The following is a 21,997-nucleotide window of genomic DNA, read 5'->3' on the forward strand; positions in this document are numbered from 1 at the left end:
TAGGAGTCTATTTACATTCACTACCGTTGGCTGTATCTGTGAGACCTGCGGCCTTTAATGTTGGCCTTGTGTGGTGGAGCACAGCTCCAGTATGACGGAGTTGGAGTAGAGCAGCTCTCTACCAACAAAGACAAAGCCACTGACAGTGGGGGAAGTTATCGTTTGTCAGTTAGCAAACACCACGGGGCCACAGAGGCCAATTTAGGGGTTATGGGGCTAGGACACACACACACACATACACATACACACACACCATGCCTGTTATGGCAAGCAATACATCACAGAGGTTTTTTTTTTTAATGTATTTCTTTTCTTTTTTTAATTATCTCTGAGCGATAAGTTGAGTATGGATTAGACTTGAAACACAACACGAGGAGGAGAAACGCTATTAACTGAGTAGTGAAAGAGAGGGACACCTACCCTCTGCTCCTGTGTTGCTACAAAAGTCTGGAAGCCGGGGGCCACGCCGAAGCCCAGCTCGTGAACGAACGGGGGCTCCGCCTGGCTGTGGATCTGCACACGCACACCTGCCTCGAAGGCTGTATCCTCTGGAAGGGAAGACAGATGGGAAGACGAGGTTAGATGATTTATTCAGGCAATAAACAAACCGGTATGTGCATAAAAAAACTTAAATGTCTTTGGCTTTTTTCACTGGTTCAGATAAATTGCTCTGGGAATAAAGGAGCGAAAAAAGCTGTTCATATGCAACAGATGCTGCCAGAGTCAAAAACTGAATTTTCTGTATGAAACATTTAGCAAATTTGGCTCTTTCAACTCCAAACAAGGTTTTAAGATGAATTATTGTAACACAAACTCTTGGTGACCCGTCGGTCTATTAGTCTTGACTTAAAACACCAGTAAAAAGAAAGAGGCTTCTTCTCGGTGCTGACTCCATCCATAAAAAGACCTTTATCCTGCAATTCTCAGCCCTTGTATGCACACAATCACGCACAGTTATGGGCAAGGACGAAAAGGGAGCCATAACATTCGTGGGAAATAAAAAAAGAGCGCTCAATTTTTTTTTTCTAAATCGATTATGTTCTGTGGTGAGCTGCCGGATTTACTTTTTCCCCTGCCGAACAATCGACCAGACACCTCGCGTTGCAACCAACAGACATCGAAGCCTGTCAGCACGGCCAGCCTCACAAAGCCACGACACACACACACACACACACACACACACACACACAGTATTATTTCCCTAAACAAAACGCTCATCAATCAAACATCGGCAGCGACTGATGTAACGACAGCTCAAATGCATTGATATTAAAGAAAAGATGAAGGGATCAAACGTGCCTTTTTTTTTGGTCTGTGTGTGTTTGAAAATTATAATTCCCAAAGAGTGCAGTATAGAGTGTGTGTTTCTGTGAGTGTGTGTGTGTGTGTGTTTGTGAAAAAGAATATGAAAGAAACATTGGCTGTTTGAGAGAGATAATCAGTGTGTGTGTGTGTGTGTGTGTGTGTGTGTGTGTGTGTGTCAGAAATAGAGAACAAGCGTATAAATGTGCAGGCTGATGACAGGCTGTGACAGACTGCTGACTCCGTGTTCATGTGTGTGTGGGGAGTTAAATCCTTGTGTCCTCTCCTGCAGCCTCCGCTCCATCCTGTAAAATATAGTACCACGTCCAGCGTAATGAAGGTCTAGCACTGGCTGATTGGTTTTATGTCCTTTATGTCTCATCCTACTCTGTCCAGCTCTGTGACTTGTCCTTGTGTTCGCTGTGCCATTAAGAAGCCATTAGCTCTCTGTGTATTTAGCACACACATTTAATTGAATCTGCTTAATTTACTGTACTCACTGGAGAGTATGACTGTAGCACAACATGTTTCCAGAGCAGTATACTGAATATTGCTGAGTATACAACAATAACATGCATAATAGCTTCTACTCGTCTGGTTTCAGGCTTTCCACCAGTTCTTCAAACCCAGCTGCTGGGATTTGGCCGTTCAGCCACAAGAGAACGAGTGAGATCCAACACTGACATCTGGTTTGCAGTTGGAGATCCAGTTCACCACACCTGTGTCCTAATGTTAGTCATTTAGTGTTATCTAGTCCTCTTGGGGAGGTTTTTAGGCTTAGTCCAAGTCTTAAACAGGACAATGTGTTACTACTTAAGCAAAGAAGACTAAACCAGGTCTAATCTCAACCAAGATAAACGAGACACAGATGTGTTTCATGAAATTATGTGGATTGGGATTCCATTTGATGACTTAAACTCTTCATTTCATCCTACATTACCATTTGTTTTCGTTAGTGGCATGTTAAAGGAAAACACATGATATTAAACTATACGTCTTATAATTAATGGACTAATTAACTCCATTAGTAGCCATACCATTTCATATAATTACCCACTGTGGTCCAAAAACACATTATAAAAGCCACTCTGTTGCACTGGGTGACAAATGCCTTCATTATGAAGAACACTTAACATTGTAAATAAGTAACTGCATGCCTGAGCCTTCAGTGATGTCCACACAACACAGAGATATCGGCACTAACTGCACTAGATGTTCATTGTGATAAAGGAACATGACGCCCAGTTTGCTGCTTCGGTGTGTTTTTATGGGTAGATGTAAAACAATGATTTTCTATAAGAGGTATACGCATTTCAGGCTCAGACTGCATATGCAATCGCTTAGCAGCACATATTGTTGGTTATGGTCTTTGTTCAAGGTACGTGTTCATAATACTAACTTTAAAAAACTGTTTAGAAAGATGTTCAATAAAATACTATTTTTTGTTGTTACATTGTTGTAAACATAGCTGTGTTGTTTTTTGTAAACAGTTAGCTGCACTAACATGATACGGTGAATGTTAAACTTAAATGTCCCGGTTGTGCAACAATATCTATCAATAATAATTTATTCAGCTGTCATGTGTTTGTCAACCAAAGTGCTGTAAAACAAAAAATGAATGTGCAAATACATTGGATTGATATGTATTGGACTTAACGCCAGATCTTTGTAATGCAAGCTGGATACAATTAGAAAGACTGAAAACAGACCGAACAGATTTTCTCAGTAATTGTGAATTTGAAAAGTGTTTTGCTTTTATCGATATGAACAGTAATCCACAATGATGAAAAGAAAATGTTATATGAACATTTTGAAAATGTCAGACATGTTATTTCAACTCAGAACACTGTGACATAACACAACTTGTTTTGTCTGACTATACTTAAAAAACCCGGAGATTTTCTGAAAAGCAGCCGATCTTCTCAACCGAGAAGCTTGAAATATGACTCCATTGTCCTATTCTTTAGATACATCTTGTGTAACGACTACAACCTCTTCACTAAGAGTGAAAAAAACATTCATATTTGCACACAAAATGAATGTGTGAGTGAGCAAACAGGGCTTGTGAGCTTGTTTGTGCTTCAGTTCGTTCTGCTTTTTATATCAAAAAATGAGCATGATTAATGGATAACAACGTTTTGTACTTTGACCTTGAGCTTCAGCTCCATCCAGTATGCAAAATACCTACTCTTTGTACAAGTTAAGCATAAAACTGGAGCACCCGGTAGCTCGAGACCTTGTACACAAATGTGTAATGTATACACAACCATACTAAAACAATGTGTCCACTGTTTTATAGCTGCAACAAAGGGGGCGGGATTAGGCTTTGGTGGGTGGAGCCTATGACGTGAGTTTAACTGGCTTGTGATTAGCCAGTAAGCCCCATCCTCGACTCCCATGAAGCATGCTCTCATGACATGCACACAGGTGTGGTTTAAGAGACAAACAGCACCAGGAAAACTTCTATTGATTTTTTTTTGTGTGTGTGGAAGGTATACTGCCCTCCCTAATGCAGCAGCCCCACAGGATATCTCCCACAGTGCCAGGTGTTGAGTGCACCACTGGCTATATCAAGGATAGCACAGATTTGGAGTTACTGTGTATTTCATCACCACTATCACGCACATTGGACTTTATATGATGAGTTGTGGTAAATGATGGCGCTATCTGCTGCTGCTACAAGCATAATTTAGATCTTATAGCTTTGTATGACAGTGAATAAATTCAGGTGGTTCAAGTGCTTGGGCGTGAGGGAGCATGAGAGGTAAAAGGAGAGGATCAACTGGGGTGGATGCTGGAGTGTTTATGGATATATGTTTAAAATAAAACAAAACAATGTCACATCTTATCTGGTGGTTCATTCTGGTTGTTGCATAATGTGAGTTAATGCTAGCTTTTACTGTAATGGCGTAAAAATGTCCTCAGTAAGTGTCAATACATTTACATAATTACAGTTCTAACAGTACCTAATGTGGAAGTACTGACTTACATGCAGATTTATATTCAGCGAATTCAAATTCAACGAGGTCCATTTAGAGAAAATGTCCTCATGCAAAGGTCTGGAACATCACAATAATGTCTATTTTATGATTTAGTGTATATTTATCGTCAGTTTTTTAAATTTAACTGGATTATAATAAATAATGCATGCACTAATAATAAATGCATGTTCTTCTCGTTTCAAGTACTATAAGGAATGCATTTAAGAATACATTATATAACAGAAAGCTTTTGAGAAATGTGCATTTTAAAATAAAGTACTTGCAGCTTTAAATTCAGTTAATTCAGGTGGAATGTGAAAAAAGCCACCATATTCGATTCTTGTCATCTTTATATACGTTACATTAATTAGCACCACTTGTTTCATCACTAATGTTATTAGTTGAACCTAGTAGTTCAGATATTTGTGATCAAACTACATTAAGCACATGTTCATGTAAAATATAAACCAATGTCAGTTCAGAGAAACCGTCACATTGTATTTGCCTAGTTTGCAAAAATGTTGAATTTTGCGGTTCAAATGTACTTTGTGCAGCCACAGAGACAACGCACAATTTATGAGAACATTAAAAATGAAAGAAATGTCCTCTAAACGGAAGCAAACGAGCGCCACAGATTGTAAGATGTCAGGATACCACTTAAAGAAACAGTAACGTCTTTCCAGCACGCGTCTGGTGCACTTGTTTCCAACCAGCAGAAGTAATAGTTTGACACAGATTGCAAAGACACAAGCATCCCGCTGATCAAACACCTCAAAGGGGAACAGACACAAGTAGCCAAGATAAAAGGATCAAGGTGTTTCCATTCCAGCTTTGCAGCTTGGTTTAACTTGTTGTTGAGCAAACACTCTTCAGCTCCTTCAGCTGCTTCTCAAGAGTGCTTTTCCAGCATCGCATTGATACAATGACAGCAGACATAAGGAGTGCAGAGGCAAGGCGAAATCTTAGCGCTGCTTTCGAATTTGTGTCGGGCTTTACCCGCCGGTTTTCCACACAGAGCAGGAGCCAAGATCTGAGATGACGGATGGCACACAGACAGAAGCAGAAGGAGACTTAAAGTGATGTGAACAAAAAGGGAGACATTAGAGAACTTGATGTAACCTTCTAATTTCTACTCTCGGAGAATAGATCAAATCAAACTGTTTGCATATCACTCATATTCAACATCACTGTTAAAAATAGACACCGTGGGTGAGCTTAACGCCACTGGTTGCTTGGGAACTCTGAAATATTGAGTCTTCAAGTTTAGCTTCCTGACACGTTGGTCTCTGAAACTTGAAGATTTCACAGGCTGTGATGTTTTTTTTAAGGTCTTGTCTCCGCACTGCAAACATTTTGTGGCTGTGCTGCTGAAGGCAGACATGTGGTGGGCGCCGAGTGTGTAAACAGACTACTTTGATCAAGACTGCTTGACGAATCTAATATCCAAGAGGACGGTCTGACACTGCAACTGCAAATTACTTTTCAAAAAAGGTCAATGTGTGGCAAGAGTTGGAAATGTATTGGAGACTCACGGATTCACAAGTTCACAAAAATTGTTTCTCATAAACTGTGCATGTTGTGGTTAGATATTTCTAACTCATTTTAAGTTACTTTTTTCAGCATTTTTTTAATACATCAATCACAAAAACAAGAAGCATGTCTAAATGTTGTAACAGAGGTGCAGCCGGCAGATGATATCAATCCATACAATAAAAACTGAATGATTCAAAGTCATAATCATAAGTGATTGTTTATGGTCTGGATGGAAAAAACAGAAGGACACATACAGTCCCTTTATTTCACCGCTGAGCAGTGTGGTCAGCAACACAATGAGGAGAGAGCCGGGTATCCAAGCAACAGGCCGTCAGTTTTTTCACACCATGCAAACTTATATAAGTCTGAACACGATGAAAGATGGCTTTTTTTTCATGTTTGTCCATCATGATGAAGTGAGGAGGAGTTTCATGGCTGGCCTGCAGCTCCCTGGAGAGAGCCGCGTGCTAATAGAACCCCAGAGACCGACTGCTGGCCTCTCGATGATGAACAATAAGAGAATCCACGGGGGGGAGAAGGTGTCGGGTATTGGATGGAGAAAAAAAAGGTAATTGGTGGGAGGAGATGGGGGATAAGTCCCCGAGCAGTGTGTGTCCATCATGTCTGCACAGCAATGGGATCTGGATCAGTTGAGGAAACACCACACTCCCTGCTGAGGCTGACTCAGCTCATCTGGGTTAATTAAACCGCACAGGGATAAACAAGGACATTGGAAGCTGCTGCCTGCTGGGAGAAGGAGCTCCACGTGTTGTCAGTGGGGTGGCTGGAGCGGTCTGATTGAAGAGAAAAGCAACCAAGAGGAGTTCAGGACAAGGGGGCTGAGGGACCTGCTGTTCACACAAGAACATGAGGAGGATTGATAGGTTGTGATTCTTTGATGATGGATCTTCCGTAAAGTAAATAATGCCCGTCTGCTGGGCTCCTCGTGGCTTGGCTAGCTGCTCTGGGAACTCTCCCCGTCTGGCTTTCCACTGGTTCAGACGTGAGCCGCTCTTTTAATGAGCTTCACTCAGGGAGCAAGCCTCCCTAAAATACTCAATCTGAGCCACTAATGAGATCTCCAGCATGCACATCAGGCTGATGATTACTCTTTGTAATAAATATTATCAAAGAGACTTCTGGGTTTGACAGGATTTTAAATATGTACTATGATAACTGACAAGTTGACACACATTATCATCGGCATTCAGAACCGGAGGTGCAGTGACTGACACTTTGTTTAGAGTCAGAGGGAATACAGCGGCAGACTACGTTTGAGGTCGTGTGAGCAAATCTTTTAAGTATTTGGCACAATGCAATACTTAAAAAACCCAGGCCACAGTAATTGAACAATTGTTAAGGTTACCAATAGCATTATCAATAATTTCACCTGATGTACTTGTATAATATTTAAGAAAATAATTGCGGTTATTGGGCCATTACATGAAAAGGCAGGTGAAGTCCATCTGATGCAACATTTCTGGAACTTCTGAAGTGATTTCATCAGGAGGGACCTGAATCAGAATTAAACCATCTGAATAATAAACTGCTAGTGGGAAACAATTGGGAGGGTTTGAAATACTTAATATACTTGATTTTTTTTTTATTTTTATGTACTTCAGTTAGATATATCCTCATCGCATGACAACATACTAAATATAAGGGTAAAGACAGAAAGAAGGCAGCGAAACAATATCCTGTACATAAGGTTTTGTGTCCTGGGTAAAAATATCCTATGTGATATTTCATAATAAGCGAGAGCGTGAATCTCTTTTAGGACAAAGGTAAAAGGGACCTATTGTACCACCAGGGATTAAGACATACAAAGAGTATAAAAAGAGAAACAGAAAGTAATGTTATATTCTTGACCTAATGAGCAGAAAGCTTCTGCTCATTAATCTGGTGCTGACGTACAGAAATCACATAATTTTTACTATTCTTGGAAGCGAAACAAGGCTGTTTTTATACATTACCTGGCAACAGTGCTCCAATGTGCCCTAAAAACTCAAACCTAATGAGTTATATTGTTTGGAAGACAATTTCCGGCGGTAATAGAAACAAATAATGAGATAATACCATCCTGTTATCTGGTAAAAGATAAAATAGTCAGGGCCACTGAAAATGCATGTGCACTTATCTAATCATGTTGCCTTTCCATTTAATAATTTTGACTTTCCATCTCATAAATAGGTCTTTCAATTATAAATATGACTTTCTATCTCTTAATTATGACTTTCTCAACTCATAATTTTGACTTGGGCTTCCATACATTTGAACGCAGCACGAGGTGATGAAGACAAACACATCTTGAGACTTGCTCCTTCTTGAGCTGAGGAGGCTTTGGAAGATGGTGGTGTCGTCAACTCCTATCTGTTCAAGCGAAGCAGGACAGGTGAGCCCGGCGGTCATGCGTACCTGTGTCCCCCCACACCGGCAGGTACTCGTCCTGCTGGATGTCCAGCATGATCTCCAGGCCGTTTCCTGTCCCTCCCTTCATGGTGGTGCGCAGTGTCTTGCCTTCCTCCACAGCGTTGAACATGTAGCACTTCCCATACCTGGTGAACACCTGAGAGGAGACAGAGAAAGAAAGGAGTGATAAGTGACGATGAACACTCTGACGCAGACTCACCGTAAAGACGGTGTTGCAGTAGATGCTAATTGAGCATTGATCTTCTTGGCCATGCCCATCAACTTAGAATCAAAAGTACTTGAGATGAACTACTATAAGTCTCATATGAGGTTTTAATAGAGTTTTTACTGTTTCCTTCTTTTGTATTTGTCCCTTTTAACATAGTTTTTTTACACAATGTTCATTAATTTACAAGCTTTGTCACTACATGTCTGAGCTGTTATGTTTGGTCACGCTGCTTAAAAATGCCTGCATGTTCTAAAATGATCTTAAACGTCTGTATATGAGCGAATGCTACAATGTTATTAAAAGGTCTTAGTGTTAACAGAACAACAACATATCCCAAAGTTCAACAGTTAAGAATCTTGCCGTTACGTTTGGTTAAATCCTCTCTATTCATTAGCACGTTAAACATGACATGAAGCTAAACTCTAAAGTTTTTTATTTATGGCTAATGTAGAGATCCTCATTCACACCGTTGTGTCATCCAAACCGGGTTATTGAAATGTCTCGTCAGGCCTGCCACGCTCTCCTACGAGAAGTCTTCAAATGGTTGTGGATGCAAAAATGACCTAAAACTAGAACATGGGACACCAGTTCCACTACTTTTAGCCAACAGCGTATACATGCCCTATTTAGTTGAATGTTTTACATCGTAGGTGGCAGTGCATTTCTCTCTCATGGTCTGAACATTGGGACATTTTCAGTTTTCTTTTCATTTCAATCATTTTTTGTCGTTCCTGATTGAATGTGTGGTCATTGCCTGTACCTGGCTCTGCTTCTTTCAAATTCATGACAGAAGAGAGATTTTCTGCAAATTTATAATAATCTCTTTTTAAGGCCAGAAGACAGTTATTTTTAAAAAAAAATGTTTTTATTACAATGTTTCAAATATTGAGTAATCTCTTCACACTGTTGTACTTTGGTTTCCTCTGGTGGTTGTTTGGAGAGCGGTATTGTTGTGAGACTAGTAAGTGTCTCTGAGAGAGGACAGTTAGCCTCAATACCAGCTGACAGAGGGGACGCTTTTTCTGGTTTCGGGATGGGGGATGTCTCCGGGGCTGGATTTAAGGAGAATTAAGAATCAAAGTGCTCTCTTTTGAATGTCAACTATCAGCGGGTATCTGGTTCATTCTGCTCTACATTCTAGCTATTTCTTTTTTCTCTCTCTTTCTCCCTTCTGTGTTACTGAGCCGGTCTTCTTCCCGGTCACATAGTGGAGAGGAGGTCTTATGGCTCAAGCTTTAGTTGTTTGACATTGCACTGAAGCTGCTTGACTTCCTCTTGGATCTCTTTCACACAGTCTGTGTATCATTTTGTCTGTTTTGTAATTTTTGTATTATGGATCCCTCCTCTGCTGCTCCAAAACAAAGGTCAAAAAGAACAGATTGTGAGTCCCCTGAGGCAAATGTGTGATTTGTGACATGAGGCTACCAAAATGTACTTTACTCAGAGGTCAACGTGTTGAATCAATTTAAGCTATTTTCTTTCTCTTTAAGTTCAGGAAAAAAAATGGTATGTCAATGCTGCACGCACACACACACACACACACACACACACACACACACACACACACACACACACACACACACACACACACACACACACAGCCTTGATGGTTACATGTGTTATTATAAAGTGCCTCTATGAAGGACAGTCTGTCAATAAATGCTGGTGGGAAGAGAGGCACTCTCTGACTACCTCTCTTTCTGCGAGAGCCTTCAGCATTTGAATGGTGCACAGTTTAAGGTAAAGTGAAGCAACTGTAGGGTTCACAGAAACAAGCAGCAAATAAAAAAAACAGAGACAATTTAACACTTAATTGCTTGAAAGCAGAACGCACTGTACCATTTCCGGCCACTATCCCAACAGCAAATGTTACACTAACACTCCATTCTCTCTATGTTGTGAAACATCTTTTTGTGATGTCTTACAACAAAAAAAAACATGTGTGTGTTGTTGCTGCTTTGAAAGGATAAATCCAACGGTGCGTCTGTGTATTATTTTGTTGCAAACATACCATTTTGAAAAAGGATTGTTTGGTTTGGATTGCAGAGTTTTTATTTTAACACAGAAGTGACATAATTATGTCCAATTGATGTGTACTAATGGCGCGTGTGTAAATTAAAAAATATATTGTTGGTAAAAGCAAAAAGGTTCCTTCACTAATGTCTCTGTACCACCACTATATCAACAAGAGCCAATAAACAGCTTAAAAGCACTTATGAATAATACGCGAGTGCGTCGTATTCAAGACGAACGTGGACGAACATGTAAATGAAACTCTAGCTGTGAGCTTTCCACTCATGAATAGTTATCCCCATGAAAGCCATCCACTTCAGTCTTCGCAGTCTATGACATTTGCCTTGACTGACTGTATGTTTACCGTCTAGAGGAAATTATATATATTGTTTACAATTGTTATGAAGCAGTGTTGATCAAAAAACTGCAGACGAGTCTTTCTTCTGCAGTGGAGCCCCGCAGTGCTGAATAAACAGCAATGTTTGGCAATCTGTCTCTCTAACCATGTGCCTTTTGTCTCGCACGTCACAGCAACCCCCCCAGAGTATCCCACATCGCTTGTTAGAAATCAGCCAGCTATACATACATCCTTTGCATAAAATAATCAGATTACAAATCAGACTGAATTGAAATAACAAGAACCCTTTTTAAGGTGTAATGTACATCGTGCACAAATGTAGTCAGTGGCTTTTCTGCATTTCCCAGAATCAAAAGTAGGAAGGAAATAAAATGAATACCAGCCATACATTAGCGAAGGTAATCAAGATTATTTAATGCAAATTTATTGGATGTAATATTGCCAGCAAAATTCTCACATGACTCTAAAATCATAAGCGTCTTGATGAGCAATGATGAAAACGTTGACGAGTTGTAAACATGAGCTTCTTTCTCACGCTACATTACATACCACATGATTTAAACCCGACTTGTTTTTATTTTGATCATTATAAATGTGTGTTAATACAGATCAAAAGGCATGTGACTCCACTACATCATGGTCCATCAAAGCTAATGTAAGTGGGGATTATTGTTAATATCTGATGTTTAACATTGCTGAAGAAGACAACAAAATGGAAAGCAAAGTACATCGACAATTGTTGTTTTTCAATGCAGAAAGATGGATTTTTCATTTCATGCTCCTCCTCCTTTATTGACACTGGCCCTCTCATGGATGGTTTACTGACATGATTGATCGACTATCTAATGCCATACTGCCACAGAGGTGGCGCGGATCGGAAGAATATGAAGTACCACATTACAGGTTCATTCACCTCTGCAAAACAGAGACGCTCTAGACAGATATGTACCTGCACAAAATAAATGACACACTGGAGCTGCTGGAGCGGAGTGAAGAGGACAGCGGATAAATATTCATGACACCATCACTCCACGTTTGGAAGAACAAGATGTGGATGTTTTTTTTTCTCTTTCTTTTTCTTATATTATTCATTTATCTTATTCACATACATCTCAGTGTAGAGAAACACCAAAAAGGTCCCACGTGGTGGCGGTCCAATATCCAACTCTCATTTCTCAGAATCTCATGTCAGCTGAGGATTGCCGGTGTAAACACAACTTAACTGCAGTTTCATAAGAAACAGTGAGTCGAAAACACACCACTTTATCTTGACTTCTCCTGAATGAAAACATTTTCTGATCAGATAAGATTGGTTTATGTGTCCACCTCAGGGGAAATTTGTCTCTGGCTTTTCTCAGAAACAGCAAAGGTAAATACGATCCACATTGTACAACACAACGTAACACATACACAGCATACAACATACAACAAACAACAACACATCGTTGTCAGGTGGAACATTATACATGAATAATAAAGTAGCATATCTTATATCGCATTCTGTGTTTTGATGCCTGTATGGCAAAGGGAATAAAAAAGTATTTTGTGTCTTTGGGATGCTAAATCCAAGGCCAGATGGGATCCTCTCTGAAACTCTCTATTACTCACCATTTCAAAGCTGCATTTAAACCTGCTTTTAACTCTTTTTTTATGCTAGTTATGCCTTTCCTACTGTGATGGTTGAACTTTGTATTACTTCTGTTTGGTGTGCCTTGAGTACCTGTTAAAGCCCTATGCAAATACAATGCATTAGTATTAATATAATTAAGTCATTTGCCATTCCATTATATCTATATATGTGTGTGTGAATTTAATATTCTTCCACATTTTCTTTTTCTTCTAAGCCATTGCTTCCCAAGTGTCTACTGTCAACACCCCTCACCCCTGCCTTTGTTATATGGGGATGAATTGCTTTCAGGGGATCACGGCGCTACCCTCTTTCACTCCTTTTGTCAAGACTGATGATGTTTGACAGACAGGACCAGGGCCGGGTCAACATCCCATTAGACCTCAGCCAGACACAAAGGCTCCTCCTCAGCCACTGGAGGACAGAGACACTAACACAACCTTGATAGTGGGGATCTGTTACTTTGCATATCTTTGCCACTGACCCTGTCTCTGCCCCCTTCCCTCCTCACTTCCTTCCTTATCTACCGACTCAAGTCTAGCTGTCACATGTGAGAAGGTAATGAGTTCCCAAACCTGAAATGCAGAGAAGCGCTCTGCCTGGACAATGTGTAAGGGTACAGAGACTTATCAATTCTCATTGTACAAGTACATTTCACTGGTGGAAAGTCCAAGACAATATTTGTCAGCGTTAAGAAGTTTGTCCCAGTTGTCATCCCTGTTAAGAGGAGATAACTGCCGTAAAAAAAACAAGCCTTAATCAATACCAGTGTCCACATAACCTGTTTTAATATGTGTAATCTCTTCTTTTGTTGAAGCTGCACAAGTCAATATTCCTATTTAAACAATTGCTCAATTTACTGTGTGTAATGTCAAACACACGCTCATAATAACACATCCACACAAACAATTATCTGAACTTTGTTGAAGGATTCTGCATCTTTCAGCTCATTATTTAGGTTTACTGTTCACTGTTTTAATGTATTTTTTAACCCAAATGTGACATCCAACGGTGTCTCTGGGAATTCATTACTGACATTTGAGAAAATTCTTTGGTTTTTCTGCTTTACTATCATGGTTACACTCTGTTTCAAACGTTTTGACTCAATATGCATGCAATAATGGAAATATGTCAAAGAGAAAGCACATTTAATTACTCATAGTCTCCTCTTTTTTAAGGTGAAATTAAATATGTTTTTGTGGCATGAGGTAAAAAGTTGTACAGTACAGCGACAACGAGGCACAGGTGGAAACAATGAGGGCGGGGCTTCACAATCACACTGTCTGAAACCTCAGTCTGAAACGAGACCAGGTGAAGGGAATAAACAATCAGGAAACTGAGAAGACAAGCTGTTACACAAACTGCGTTTAAAGGCTTCCAGCTTGTTTCCAGCAGCAGGCAGGTGTTTTCAGCAAAAAGTCCTACTGTACGTTTCTTGCTTTGAAAAATGGACAAAGTTGGCGACTATACTGGTGAATATAGTGGATCATTTAGCCGCTATGGAGCTAAATATTTCCTTTTGAAGCTGGTGGACACAAACAGATTCATAGGGTGAATTAATATTGGACTTGCATTCATCAGGTGGCAAGACACTCGACTCCCCAAGTTGATGCTAATTTGGCTCTGTCTGCTGGTTGTATTTATAAATAAATGCATGATTACACTTCAGCACAACATTGTATAGCGTATCAGTATTGTGTTCACAGAAACTTTCAAATGGTCAAAAGAGAAAATGCAATCCTAATGCTACTTTAACTTTTTATTCCTTGTGTCCAAAAGTAACAAGAAGTGTGTTACAAGCTGCTCGTGTCGGTTCTTAACTGTTGAAACATTTTAATTTATTCCGTGTTCAGTATGAAATGTCAGAGAAGTCATACTCAGTTGCTGCCAATATCATGTTAGCGCTGCGAGCTCGCGGTCTGAGAGTGCAGCAGCGAGCGATGGCACGCACAGCTCTGCTGCCAATTAGATTGCCTCTCGTCTCATTAATATTCACAGCTGCGAGTGTAAATGTCTGAAAACAAAGCAGAGAGCTGCAAACATGCCATGACCTCGCCTGTTTACCGTGTACTGCCTCCCAAGGAGTGGTAGTCAAAATTGACATGGCCATTAGCGTAAATTCCTGTCATGAAGAAAGGTCAGTTGTTAGCATCAACCACCCACAGATCAGACTCTTTAACATGCCCCTGGGTAATAATGCAGAGCAAATATATTTGCAATATAGTTTACATTGCGGTACCTCCATGTATATCCGAGGTCGTCATGTTGGACTCTCACATACTTCCACCATTCTGAATTCATCTTGCTTTCTTGCGTATTGTCCTATTATATTATCCTTATCTCTGCTTTGCAAATGGCTTGTTGATGTGATGCCAAAACCACTGGCAGCGTATTGCTCCAGAGAGGGGATGCTATCTTTTCTTTATTTTATGCTCCCAGTAGTCCTTTCTTTATCTCCTTCTGTCCATGTAACGTCCAAGCCATCAAAATGCCCTGAAGTGGGCCACCGTCTTTATAAATCTTACTTTCAATGTTACTGACACAGCAAAGCCTCATCTCCCACCAGAACAAAATCTCTGCCATGTTGGCACCTGTTCAACCGTTTTTTTTTTTTCCATTATTTGAGCTGAATCGGTGAAGTTGATAACAGGAAAGGCCAGATGATGAGTACTTTGCATTTGTAATATTACAGGCTGTTTGAAATTGAAAGTAGGTTCATCAGGTACAGAATGCTGACTTTGCTATTACTTTATGTTGTGCAGCTCATGCACCATCACGATACACAGACATTCCTTTCCACAAAGCTGCGGGAAGAGACAGAATAACAGAATAAGCAGGTAATAAGACCATTTCTCATCTCATTTGCTTTTTTGGCAAGCGGGACATTAACTGAGAAGCACTGAAGAGTGAATTGAAATGTGCAACATAACACTCAAGCAAGCAGTTTTGTCGTTCTCATGAAGAGCCTCCACGCTCCAAGGTTACACTCCTTTTGCGCGAGCTGTCTGCTGTGATCTGCTGTTATTGTTTTACAAATCAATATCCATTATGGGAGAATTTAGCAGGCATTTTATGATAAAGAAAATAAAAGCGTAAAGGGGTATTGAGGGTCAGGAGAGAACGGGAAGAGAGCTTCTTTTATATCTTCAAGGATTACAGAGAAAAGAAGAGAGGAGTAAAGCTTATGAAAAAGGTCTTTGAGTTGCGAGGTGGGCACTTTCTTTGCCGCCTGAGAAGTGGTTGTACTACTGTGGCTGTGCGGATAAATAATGCAGAGGGCTGCTGCGTTAGCGACAAAGTTAGCAATGAGAAAACACACACACACATATATATACAACCACCTCGCTCATTATTATGGCTTCATGCACGCCATTACACGACCCGCATGCCAAGCTGGCTCCTCGTGCCACTTAAACACCTTCACATCCGGAACATATTTCATGTCACATTAAACAAATTCTGCCATTCACGTGACGTGTTGGGAGTTTTATGGACGGTATTCATCACTGCACCTTAATGTACTTTTACCATGCCGCTCAATAATATTCGATTTCACAGGACAGTACGTAAGTGAGGCAGGTCTGCGATAGGACACAAAGGATTGCAGATACTGCTGCCAGCAGGAAATTTATGCTCATGGAGGGGAGGGAAAAAGATAAGCAAAAAAACTACAAGGAGAGCAATAGAGATCAAAATGAGAGGGAAATGGAGAAACTAATCGAAAATCAAAAGACAAACCCTCTTGAATGCAAAAGGGAATTAAATCCCTGCGTTTGAACTCTGACCAGAATGTTGTCTTCAGTTCAGTTTGAATTGTGTGTTCTTTGGCTTATCCTAATGAAGTTTACACCGCGGGTCGTCGCAGAAACAAACAGGCTTTTAGCTCGACTGTTTGAACCCGATCAATAACGCTGCCGGTTCTTGACGGCCAGTCGGCTTCCATTCTGATTTCCCATCTGACTCTCCAGCATCTTTTATTTTTAGCCACTGGTAGAACACGCAGATGACCCAAAATAGTAAATTGCTTGATTTGTTGTTTTGGGCTCTCCAGCAATTTGGACCTAAGCCATCCACCCTTTTACCATTGAATCAACCAGTCAAAGCAACAACAAAAATGCATAGCAGCTAGCAAGCTTCATCACATCACATTGGGGTTATACAGAGTGCAGTACGGGTGAACCGAACCTTTCCCCTCAGGCAAGGGAAGCCGTAGTCACTCATGAGGGACAAACTGTAACATTCTCAAATCAAACGTGCAATGCGAATACGCTCAGGTTGCGGGCACCTCAGGTGAAAGGAGAGCTACGTTTTAAATGGTACTATAACTAAACCTACATTATCAGACATTGAGAAACAACAATTTGGAGTTTAATTGTGAGTTTCATGTTGGAATTCTTTCTCCATGACTTCTGTTCAGGCAACCTCACAGTGACGAAGTCATTGCTGTGGGCTGAGGTGCACGAAGAACTTGTTCCAGTCGACGCCTCCTTTGAATCGTGTTTATGTACAGGTTGAACAAATCGTAGGGCGTTTTGTCTACAACATGTAACCAATCTGCATTGGCGACCTTCCAGCTGTGCACTTCATGATCAAGACTGGAGACGTGACCACTTGAAAGATCGGTCAGTCGCCAACCTGCTACCATCCGTTGTTTGTATTTTTAAAACACAAACGTGTTTATCGCAATCTTTACTGAAAATGACACATATACCCCAGAGCAAGTAGATTGCTAGAGATGCTTTTTAGCTCCCTTGTGATCTCCCTCGAGTTAGTTGCATTAGTCAGAGAATGTCCTGTAACTGGTTGCAGTTTGAGATAAAATAAGTCAACTTTAAAGGATTGTTGATTTCTTTCATTTTGATATTAATCCTCTCATCTCCCTCTTGGTAAGAAAGCCAATAACCATCTTTCTCTTTTCAAACGCAGAAGGTGCCTCTCGCTTGAAAAGATTCTTTTTGGTTCTGAAAAAAAGGTGTCAATCTTCTCTCTATTCAGTATTCTGCAGAAGATGCTGATAGTCTCACTGAGCTTCCAAGACAGTATATCTCTATTGGAAAACATAAAAGATGCATTATAATACATACTCTGCACCATGTGCTACTCTATTCTTTTTTCTTTTTTTTGAATTTGTACTCTTCGCGGGTCCTCGGGTTCATACAATGCCTCACAAAGACATCAAATAAAAGAGAAGTTACTTTGGGTCGAACATCTTGTACTCCCTAAATAATAATATAATTGGCACATTTTCTTCTTGCAGGTGCAGAAAAATTGTAATATTAAAATGACATGTACTCTCGAGCTTTCCATCTCTGCTGGCATGTGCAGAAGGCCTCCAGATATAGCTACGGATTACGAGCTGTCGTCCCGGACTCATCAATCACATCATACACACCCAGTCATTATTTTTAATAAGTCACCTCAGTCACCTCTTGCTGGTGGCCAGTGGGGCTCTAGCTCACCTGTCACAATCTGGCAGTCTCTGCCAGAGCTGATGTAGAGCTGAGTAATGGGCCTGTGGCGGGGGACCTGTGGCAGCTCGTAATCACCAACAGGAAACCAGCTGAGTTGAGTGGATGACATGTTTTGTCTTCCTCACATTTGATGTGGAGAGGATGTCAGCATGTCTGTGAGGCTGCAAAGATGTGCCTAATGCACTGCCAAGATTATAGCCATTGTCAGCCGTGACCTTCTTTTCCAGTCGGCCTTCTTGATGAAGGCAGAGACTTACTGACATTTCAGGAATTTTAAGAACCATCATCTCAAAATGAAGGCTCTCTTGGTACGTGTGACTTTTCTTCACATCAGCTCTTATGTTCAACAAACACTATTGATTTACATGACTGGCAATGCATGGTGGAGCTTCCTCACACCTTGACACGATCAATACCAGCTGCAAAGCCTCATTATCCATGAATGTTGGATGATGCTTGCAGTTGAATTTCAAAATCAAATACCCATTAACTCATCAATAGTGGTCACTTTTCTACAACCAGACACACAGTGTCCAGTGCTAATGTTCAGTGCTATTGTGGGAAATCTAATCAGACTTTCATACTGTCGTTTGTGTCCGTGCCAGCAAAGGGGCTGTATAGATGGCAATGTTTTGCCAGTCGGTCCACCACATTGGTCCTGACAGTAAAAACATCCAAAACTATTATATGGATTTCAACTAGCGCCACCAGCAGGTCGGCGTTTGTAATTTTGAGGGGAAATTCCATCAAAAGTATTGGACCGATGGCCATGAAATCTGGTATGGACATTCCTGCCCCCCAGAGGATGTACTGCACCAACTTTGGTGACTTTCAATCTCAAGGTTGCCTTCATTTGGATACACATCCCGTTCATTTGCAGATGTGGCAAAGTGCTCATTTTGTCTTTTCTCTGGTCCTGTTTCATGATTTTGTGGCCTTATGTTTTCTTACGTTACAATGCTCTTGTACATTTTGGCCTATAGATGGCGCTGTTATACTAGAGAGAATGCAGTTTTCATGACGGTTAGCAAGAGACAAAGCTAACGTAGATGGAGTTGTAGAGCGAGAGAGCGAGGAAGCGGTCGTTGCTTGTAAAGTGAGCAATAACATGTGAAAAGTGTGACTAAATGAAGACAACCTCCCCCAGCACACTGTTGAGATTTGTACTTTCTTCTGGTGTGCAACACAGACAGTTTGAAGTCCATATGGCTTGTTTGCAAATTGGACACAAATATAGGGGATATTTTCCCTGTATTGATGCATAATGTATACAGTTGAACTTGAATCAAGCACTGATTCATACGCCTAGTTCTAAATGTTAACTTCTAAAGAAAATATAATTTCCCTTTTTAATTTGTGGTGGAACAGAGATATAGCAGTCACATGCATGGACACTCGTATGGAAGTGTGAAAGAGAGTAGAGCCTTTATATAAAACGCCTCAACCCTCTTCATAAGGTTTTTCTTATTGGAATTTTAAAGGAAAATACAATAACGCTGGATCCAATGATGAAAAAGTTCTTGGAATGTGTCTTTTGTAGTCTTCCAGCCTTCATTAGTTTCCTACTTGTCTAAGTAAGTACCCCTCATGGATTAGGTATTTTGGCTCAGTTTCCTTGAACATTAGGAAGAATAATCCTTGGAAAATAACACACTGCAATATAAGTGACCTGACAGCAGCTTGCATTATTGCTAGAGCAGCATTTTTCTTATATGCGGTGCAGCAGAGCCAATGGTCCATGAAAAAATACAGACAGAAATGAAATAACCACTGATCACCAAGATCTCTAATGATTTTTTAGCTTAAATTGAAAAGCTTCTGTATGTGTAGAACAGTAATCAAGAGAGAGCGAGTGCAAGAGTGTGCGTCAGCAAATGTGTGTGATGCAGGAAAATATTAAATCAGTTTTCAACTACCTTACATCTCTAGCGATTCTTTACCTTTTTGTTTGAGTTTTTTTTTAAATTAATAAGCAAAAAGAGGAGGACAAAACATGTGAAGTAGTGGGCAGATTTGAGCACCAACAGTGCAAGGGTTAACCTGGTTTACAGGAATCTGCTATTGTGTAAAACTATAATTAGCACTACATTAGTGAAAAACATAATCAACTGCTTGCCAACACTGTCTATTAATTAACAACCAAACAATTAGGCGTTTACCCGAAGACACTTCATATGGAGCATTTAGGAGCTCTATCGGCTGATATGCCATACAATACTGACAAGTGTACTATTGTTTAGTGTATTGTCACATAAAAATAACGAATGGGCACATTCAGGTTTACATGTTTTCTCATCGCTCCACAGTTCTCCTACATGCTCGGCACAAGGGAGAAGTTTCAGCTCCCTGCTCGTTGCTGCCGTATCTTACACACTGCACCTTGAATCAACCTGTGAATTCATATAAAGATAAAGCTGTTAGGAGCAAAGACGAATCCTTAAAATAAGGGCTCAGAAAAAGAGGCAGTTTTATTTCAGATCCAGCATAAAAATCTGACTCCAGGACCATTACAAAGGCTGGAAGGTATTATTAATGCCACCATCAAAGATGGTACCTCTTGCAACACCTCTCGTAACCGTGGGTTTTATTTGTGATCAATACTAATGGAATATTTTTTGCCACAGCAGCACGGCCAGACTATCAACTACATGCATCTGCAAATGAGCTCTCCAAATATACAGACACACTCATGTTATACAACACTACGGATTCTATACCATGTTTGAATGCACCTGATCTGACTCTGAATCTCGTGAAGCTCTTACGTCCCGCTCTTGAAGATGAACCACTCAACTCACACAAGGTGCACTCTTCGATTCACACCCATCCTCAGAAAGATTATATCAAAGAGCAGGATGCTCAGTTATGATGAAACTCAAAGTGGTATTCCACCGCACCTTCCTGAGCTTCAAAAGAGGACCGTGTCAGATCAGAGTCTATTCATCCATGTTTGTGTGACATTGTTTTTACCGTTTGTAACATATTGACGGACGGTGGGAATGTTCGCTTTCCTTCGGTATGGCAAATACTACGTTTACTGCTCTTCGCAACAAGTACTACAGCTTACTACAGTCAACATGTGACAGAACGGATATGTCACTGGCAACTGGTCAAAAAGAGAATAAGAAAACACAAACACAGAGCAAGATGGACTAAATTCAGCCTGTTGGTCGGGTTAAGAGTCACGTTTTGTGTTACGCTCAATTGGAACGTGGTAAGACGCATTGTCGGACCACGTAGCATTCAAAAGTGTTCCTAGCTGCTCCGCAAGGCCGCGCTCGAAGGCGGAGAGAAAGCCGACATGGGTTTTGTGAAGACTGACGCTGGAAAGGTGTTGGGGAAAGCTATTTAACCGTCTTCACTTCCAGCAGTATACTGGCTCCATAAAGCTGACCACAGCCTCTGTTCTCCACTGCAGAGCTTTCTTTCATACCCAGGAGAGCGATTTTAGGTGGGGTTTTATTTTAAGGCCAGACTATTGTGTGCTGCATAAGCCCTGGATAATCAAAAGTAATTTCCCGCATTAACTGTCACAGAACACTGTTTGATATTCATAGAGAAGATCAAAGACGAAGGGCACTCTGCAAACTATGTCTCTGTCTAGGAGGTTGTGCTTTTGCTTATCCATGCCCTCATAATAATGTCCATGTTGTCAAGGGCAGGCAGGGTTGTGCAAGAGTAGTAGAAGATTTGCATAGAAGGGAAAGGGAATAATAATAATATGACATTAGGTCCCTGCTGCTGTACAGATCATATTACAGCAGCAGTGAGATGACAAGTGACATGGGCGGCTAAATGTAATTGCGGAGCCATCTGCAGAAATGAATACAGCTGATCTTGCATTTCCAATATGTCAAAACTGTTCGTTGTCGTCCTCTATTACAATCCATCACATGGGAGTTCTCCCGATGGAAGCCTTGGCTCCCCATGAAATCATGAACGGAGCAGAGAAGAAGAAAAATAAGAGGATAATGTCGTCTGCATTGTCTCAATCAAGCTGCATGACATTGGATAAAGTGATGGGAAATAGATGAACAGTCACACTGGGAATTGCTGGGAATCGATATGCCAAAT

General features: G+C 40.6%; 1 protein-coding gene across 2 annotated transcripts in view; it reads right to left on the minus strand.

Annotated features, from left to right (window-relative positions):
- asic2 (acid-sensing (proton-gated) ion channel 2) overlaps nucleotides 1-21,997 on the minus strand; it is a 275,335-nt gene that overhangs the window by 13,981 nt on the left and 239,357 nt on the right. For both annotated transcript variants that reach the window (XM_068578446.1, XM_068578445.1), the window contains 2 exons: nucleotides 8,232-8,382; nucleotides 421-548 (listed from right to left, as the gene is read on the minus strand). In XM_068578446.1, coding sequence (XP_068434547.1) covers nucleotides 421-548; nucleotides 8,232-8,382 — 279 coding nt within the window. The remainder of the gene's footprint in view (nucleotides 1-420; nucleotides 549-8,231; nucleotides 8,383-21,997) is intronic.

Source organism: Clinocottus analis, unplaced genomic scaffold, assembly GCF_023055335.1.
Source record: "Clinocottus analis isolate CAN_PGR_092001 unplaced genomic scaffold, fCliAna1.0.p SCAF_16, whole genome shotgun sequence".
Taxonomy (NCBI): Eukaryota; Metazoa; Chordata; class Actinopteri; order Perciformes; family Cottidae; genus Clinocottus; species Clinocottus analis.